This window comes from Crassostrea angulata, chromosome 9, assembly GCF_025612915.1.
Source record: "Crassostrea angulata isolate pt1a10 chromosome 9, ASM2561291v2, whole genome shotgun sequence".
Classification (NCBI taxonomy): Eukaryota; Metazoa; Mollusca; class Bivalvia; order Ostreida; family Ostreidae; genus Magallana; species Magallana angulata.
This window is the reverse complement of record NC_069119.1, coordinates 21,431,168-21,437,955: the sequence shown is the minus strand read 5'-3', so window position 1 is coordinate 21,437,955 and position 6,788 is coordinate 21,431,168. Positions and strand designations below refer to the sequence as shown.

General features: G+C 35.9%; 1 protein-coding gene across 4 annotated transcripts; it reads left to right on the top strand.

Moving 5' to 3' along the window:
• Nucleotides 1-1,056: 1,056 nt before the first annotated feature.
• Nucleotides 1,057-4,824, top strand: LOC128163203 (adenosine receptor A2b-like). Of its 4 annotated transcripts, XM_052826733.1 has the most exons (3): nt 1,057-1,116; nt 1,269-1,565; nt 3,325-4,824. In XM_052826733.1, the coding sequence occupies exon 3, from the start codon at nt 3,404-3,406 to the stop codon at nt 4,595-4,597; it is 1,194 nt and encodes a 397-aa protein (XP_052682693.1). In that variant the 5' UTR covers nt 1,057-1,116; nt 1,269-1,565; nt 3,325-3,403; the 3' UTR covers nt 4,598-4,824. The 4 variants fall into 4 exon arrangements, with proteins under 4 accessions (XP_052682693.1, XP_052682691.1, XP_052682695.1 ...); XM_052826731.1 differs by lacking the exon at nt 1,057-1,116 and having other exon boundaries at nt 1,152-1,565; XM_052826735.1 differs by lacking the exons at nt 1,057-1,116; nt 1,269-1,565 and adding an exon at nt 1,625-1,863.
• Nucleotides 4,825-6,788: the final 1,964 nt, after the last annotated feature.

Below are 6,788 nucleotides of genomic sequence, written 5' to 3'. Positions count from 1 at the left end.
TAAAGGGTGTGTAGAGACCTTGAACCAAGTTTCTAGGTCAGAGGTGATCAGAAGGCGTAGGAAGATCAGCTGGACCATAGTTTATTTCTCATTTTCCCGATCTTACTTTGACTTTACAAAAAGACTTACTAGTATTGTGGTACATGTATCTAGGTCAGGAGATATGGATATTTCCTTCTTTTTACAGCATTAGCCATTTACAATCTCCTTGGTGCAAGTTTGAATTAACTTTACCAAAAAAATGTCAATATATCAAATATATCAATCTTTTAGATTTAGGTGAGGAGAGTGCAGCACAAATGAACAATAGATGTCAACGTTATAGCAGACATTTATGGGGAAAAAAAACCAATAGTACATATGTTTACGCGTGCGTGCGTAGGTGCGTGCGTGCGTGCATGCGTTGGGTAAAGGATGTGCAAATATCGTGATCTAAATTTTAAGTCAGAGATTTGAGTCCAATGAATGAATCCTAAAATGTTCTTTATATTCTTCTATGCTACTACTATACTACTCCTACTATGTTTTGCAAAGCTTCAAATAGCAAATAATATTTTTTGGGGACACTTGCTTTATCCCAATAAAACTAACTATGCTGATAAAACTCCAACACGGCGCTTCTTGATGTGAATCGACTTTTCAATTAGACAGGCAAAGTGTTGATGCTGTTACGTACATTATAGAAGGGATAGAAGGGATAATCAAAGTATATGTGGCATGGAAGATTTTTTATATAATTAATCTTCAAGGATAATTGTTGTAAACAATAACTTTGTCCGCCTCAATTTCCCTGATAGCATTTACAACTATAATCGCAATTCACGAAAAGTGTTTACAACTCCATTTGGAGTTAGATATATTGTGTTATTGTTGGGCATAATACATCTCTGTACATTATAATTTTTTTAATGGCATATGTCATTTGAATAACTAATGAACGCATAAGAACATGCATATGATAATGACAGATAGTTTAACACGAGCTGGTGAAATTATCGGCATTTCAAAATCTTAAAATACAACGTAATGGAGGGAATATGCCTTCTGTGAATCTTATTCGATTACGAGAGGCATTCAGTGTTCCTCTTCGAGGCTTTGTGATAGGATCTATACTTGGTTTGCTTTGCTTCTTTCTTTTTTTAATGATACTTATAACAGCCCAGTCATCAACAGTTACAGAACACAATTATTCAATTTACTACGTAATATCTAGGTTGTTATCTTTATATTTGTATCTGACGTGCCGTCTTTCCTGTGGTTTTTTCTAGTATATAAACGCCACTTCGCAAAATAAAACTGCAATAAACAAAGGTCATCCGAGGTTATATGAAAGCAGAATTTTTGACCGATGACTCGAGATCCGCACGCCGACTGTTTACTGACGGAGATCCGCGCCCGGTGAAAGGCCGCCGGTCTGTACACATTGTCACCGAATATTTGTGAAACTACGACCAACTCTATCATATGTGTGACTAGTGAAGCATGTGGAAGAAGGCAAAACTTCCTGGGATAATCAGCAAACAGACCTAACCTTATCCAGCTGAGGGGCCACCTACAAATTACAGGTAAGTTCAACTATCAGCTATATAGGCATAGAAGGCTTAATTATACTAGTGCGTAAATTCATTTGCCTTTATCTGTATTGTTACATTCAGTCCTCTGTTAAGTCATCAAATGTGTCAGCGGTGCAAGTTCTCATAAAGTTGTAACTTAGTGTTCATGCAACATAAGACATATGTAATACCTATCCACGATAGCCATCTTTAAAAAATTAACTCTAGCGTCTAAAAAAGGTTGACACACATTTTTACATTACTGTCACCTGGCTGTTCAATGGCGAGGATAATGTCTGTTATATATGAGGTAAGATACTGGCAATCTCTCACTGCTGTAGACTACTCTATTATAATTCGCGATTCAATCCTTCAATAATTTTACATACAATATTTAAACACGGAAACTTCAAACATTACAGTTCATTGTAATTCTCATTTCAATAATACTAAATGGGAAAAGAGTCATGGGTGAGGGGTTGGGGTGAAGACAACGTGATAAAATCATCAAAACGCAAATTTCACACTTGAATTTATATTGGTGATGAATAAACGACATAGAAAATGTTGCATAACCCCGGGCGACAAGCGACCCCGGCTGTTGCATTTCGATAACAAAGAATCTTCTCACTTTATAACTTAATTCTGGTTGTAACGCGCTTTCTGATTGGCTAAAAAATTATTTTATATCGTATAAAGAATGTTGCCTACGTCATAGTAAGACTTACGCCAAAAACGTATCAATACGTCTGACGTTACGTTTGAATTTTGTACAATTTTACGTCATTTTAAAGGTCAAATGACCGTTTTTATCTACAATGAGGAGAAAAAAAAATTAAATTATAAGCAATGAATTAAATATTTATTAGTTTATACGATATAAAATGGTTTATAAAGCGTAAACTGCCTCAAACCATTTTATATCGTATAAAACAAATAAATATTGAATTCATTCCTTATATGTAGACGCTTGTTTTGGGTGAAATTTGCATTGTTTCTGTGAACAATTGATATACAGTATACTTCAAAACCACTGCTTGTCAGTATTAAAAATGCGACATAGCTAGGGACTTTAATAAATTTAATTTGATAAACGTGTAAATATTTTCAATTCACAATTATTTGCTAAAATCTCTTCAGCAACACACCTGTCTTAGGCTATTTGGATCAACATGGCGAGAAAAGTATACTTTAATAATATATAACACATTTTAACAGAGAGAGAGAGAGAGAGAGAGAGAGAGAGAGAGAGAGAGAGAGAGAGAGAGAGAAAGAGAGAGAGAGAGAATATTAACGTCTACATTCCAGTACTTTAACAAAATACAATTTTGTCATTTGTACATATGTATCATATAAGTGCCATCCTGAAGAAATATTGACCTTCAACAAGCAGTTTTAAATCAGAAATTTGACCTCTCCAAATGGGAGTTTATTTATTTTAGATTAGTGTATGTATGTGTGTGTTTGTTGTAGTCGGGCCCCTGTCTGCGGGTTGACCTGTTTTATATATCCGGACGCTAATAAAGCATTAAGCCAAATCGGGGAGATAACACTGTACAATACCAATGTATCAAGAATTCAGTTGTATCCAAATTAAAGTGCATGTTGCCAGGACCCATGTCAATGAAAACTTTGGTTCGTTTTTTTTTTTCACTTTTAAAACTTTCAATCAACCAGAGAATTACACTTTGGTGAGCTGGACTGCTCATGAAAACTCGGAAAAAATTGGTCATTCTGTTGGAAACTTAACTATATTTTGTTTGATTTTCAGGGACAATGGGAAAGTCCAACTTGATAACCTTTAACTTGAAGTCCGGACTTAGCTGATGAAGGAAAATTAAATAGAAATCATGGATGGTCTATTGGACTTGTTGTGTGAAGAGGGTCGAGTTGCGTATAATGGAAGTAACTTCAGATATGTGGTCCTACTGTGTAGAAACCTATCCATATATAACCGATCTCATCAATTCAACTCTTCCTTTATGCATGCGTTTGATGGTGAACAAGAAAATGACAACTTGAAGCGACCAGAAATAATCGTAACGTTTGTGTTGTGCGTCTTGGCGCTCTTGTTGAACATTGTCTCCATCATGGCCACCTCTCAGATCGCCAAAACGTCTCACACAAAAGTGATCATAAGTCTGGCAGCCTCCGACATCCTGGTCTCACTCAGTGTGTTTATGCACGTCATTAACAGCCGGTTTAACAATCCGTCCTTTTCTCTGGACCCAGACCCTCAGTCTCGTTTGTTGTCGGCCTGTATTCAGGTCTGTGTTGTGTCTTTCAACAATATGGCGAACTTGATGTCTCTATTTAACCTTTTAGCAATGGCTGTAGATCATTTCATAGCCATTCTGATGCCTTATCGATATGTTCATCTTTTAAATAGAAGGAGGACCAATTTTATGATAGCTTTTCTGTGGACAGTTGGATTTATATGGGGATTTTCTTCCTTTTTTGGAGGCTTTCAAAAATCTGAAGATTTAAAGTACTTGAATTTCTGCGAAACTACAAATTATTCGGACTTTCATTCGGAATACTTCGTGATTTTTACAGCTGCTATTTGCTCCACCGCTATGATTGTTATTTACACCAGAATATTTTGTGTTGTTCGGAAGGTCAGTACAGAGTCAACGACTGTTCACAAAGACGGCTTACACAATACAAAGGCCCTCAGAACCTCTGCTCTCATCGTAGGAACCTTTGTCGTCTGTTGGTTTCCAAATCTTGTGTTCCAAATCAGTGTTCTTATTCAGCTAAATGCTATGAACAGCAGAAACGAAGTCTATGTAGCACTTTTCCGTGCTAACAGATATTTATACATTCTAGTCGTGGTGAACTCACTATGTGATCCTATTATCTACGCCGCAAGGTTAAGGATAGTTCAGAAAGGTTACTTTAAGTTGCTGTATCGCTATTTTGGCTACCAACATCCAATGTTGTTAGATGACATACAGTATAGCCAATCTAAAATGGAGTTATTAGCCCGAAAACGGTCAAACGAACACAGAGAATCTCATCCAGAAGTTCAAACCATGTTATAGAGTCTGGTCCTCTCAGACCAGGCTAGAGGCTGGTTAAATTTTATAGAAAGAGGCTCGTCTTGGATGTCACACAATGCATCAAAAGTTAAGACTATCGAATGAGGCGTAAGAAACAGTTTTAATTTAGTGTTTTTTACATATAACGCCACTCGGTTATTTTTCAAGACCTCTGTTAATACCTATCCTATATTCCATTTCATATTCGGAATAAAAGAACTATTGGTGCACTTATATTCTATTCCTTAACCTACGCTATTGCAAGATTAAAGCAACCTTTACTTGGTCGAGAAATTCGATCGCCTGTGTCACGAAGTTTGTCGCTGACAATGGGCCTACCCCGGGGTCAATCACTCTTCTACCTGGCCTCACAGTCTCAACCAACTTTGTATAATATCTAGAGTAAAATCTCTGTTGGCATTAACACGCATATCTAACGCGTAGTTTGAAGAATACCCTCCAAACATTTTCTCATCAGGAACTACGATTTTCAAACCCTGCGCCTATAGTTAAGCTATTGTTTTTTTTCTGATATATTTCATTTTATCAAATAAAATATACAACATGACTAGAGAAGTCATGTTGTATATTTTATTTGACAAAATGAAATATATCAGAAAGAACACTATGTTTACCTTAGGATTGTCTCTAATTGAGTTCAAGAATGTTCTGTTTTCTTCAGCAATATCGATCTCAAAGGTCTTTCAGAGATAAAACTCCATTCTTGTGGCGGCTTTCTTTCATGCGCGCATCGTAGCTTCGCTTTTGAAAGAGTTGAAGGGGCTGGACTCATCCAAAAATTCATGATCCAAAAAAGCAATTTCGCAAATCCTAATCCGTTTGGTGGGGTGGGGTATTGTTTATCTATATAAACTTCAATTATATGTATGCTTTCCTTAATTTCACTTCAGTTTTTTACATGCTATCAAAGGGGGAGAGGGAACTTCATAGTAATTCAATTTTCTATATGTAAACAGTAAAATGTTTGCTGCAAGAAAAAAGGGGTGGGACACCCCAATGCTACGTGCCCGCTCAGCACAGATTTTTGGAGAAAATTAATCAAAACGTCAACGATACATACCGTATTGAAAGGAAACGCCATTTGTCAGCTCAGGTGACCTACATAACACCTACTGACTTAGTCTTACATATCATTGTGTATTGTTTCATTGTAAATATATTGTGTATGGTCAATTTTGGCACAGATAATCAACATTACTGGCACAAAGGAAGTCTACAAAGGCATCGGTTAGAGAGGCTTTAAATTCAATGTGAATCAAAAGACAAGATATTAAATTATTATAATAACTACATGGCGCTCTACATTGTACAATTATTACACAGTTTGGGATGTCTTATACTAATATACATATATTAGATACATTTAATCCATATTTCTTTAAAGTTCCGATCCATACAGGTACATCTACCAACCAAACCTAGAAAATAATGTAAATATACGCATTCCGTGGACTTACTCAAACGAATGACTCAGCAGTGCTTAGTCTGTTATACAAATTAATATGATAGATCATGTGTACGTTGTCTTAAGGTCGAATTTTAATGAATTATTTCGTGTTTGCTCGTTACTTATTGGTAGCAGGACATGCGCGGACTAATGTTGAACTCCGAATACTGAATTATTTGGAGTGTTTGCTATTTATGGAGTTTACAGGGATTCATTTGTAGTCAGGCACGTAGCATCAAGGGGGTGAGGAAATATTGAAAAAATAAGTTTTAGGTAATACTCTTAATCCCCCCCCCCCAATACATATTTTGAAGATTGGCGGATTATTTTGTTTGTGGGTTGTCATTTTATTTTGCTTGTTAAGATTTCGGATATAAGTCAGTAGCACTTTCACTTTCAAAAAATGATGCTACGTTCATTATAGGTAATGGATAAATAAGGAGTCAGTACATGTTTCACACCTCGAACAATAGATTTTTCTTGATACCAAAAGGTCCAGTACAATCTCTTGATTTAGCTATATAACTTGTAAAGGCTATGTAGCTTTATTAAGCTATTCAAAATTTGTGATTTATTGTTTAGTTGGAATTCTTAGTTGGAATGAACTTTTTACTGGTGCCTCGTTTCGCTCGGCACCAGTAAAAAGTTTAACAACATACTTAGTACATGTTTCACACGAGAAATCATTTCTTTATATTTCAATCTATTTATTACAATTCAGTTATA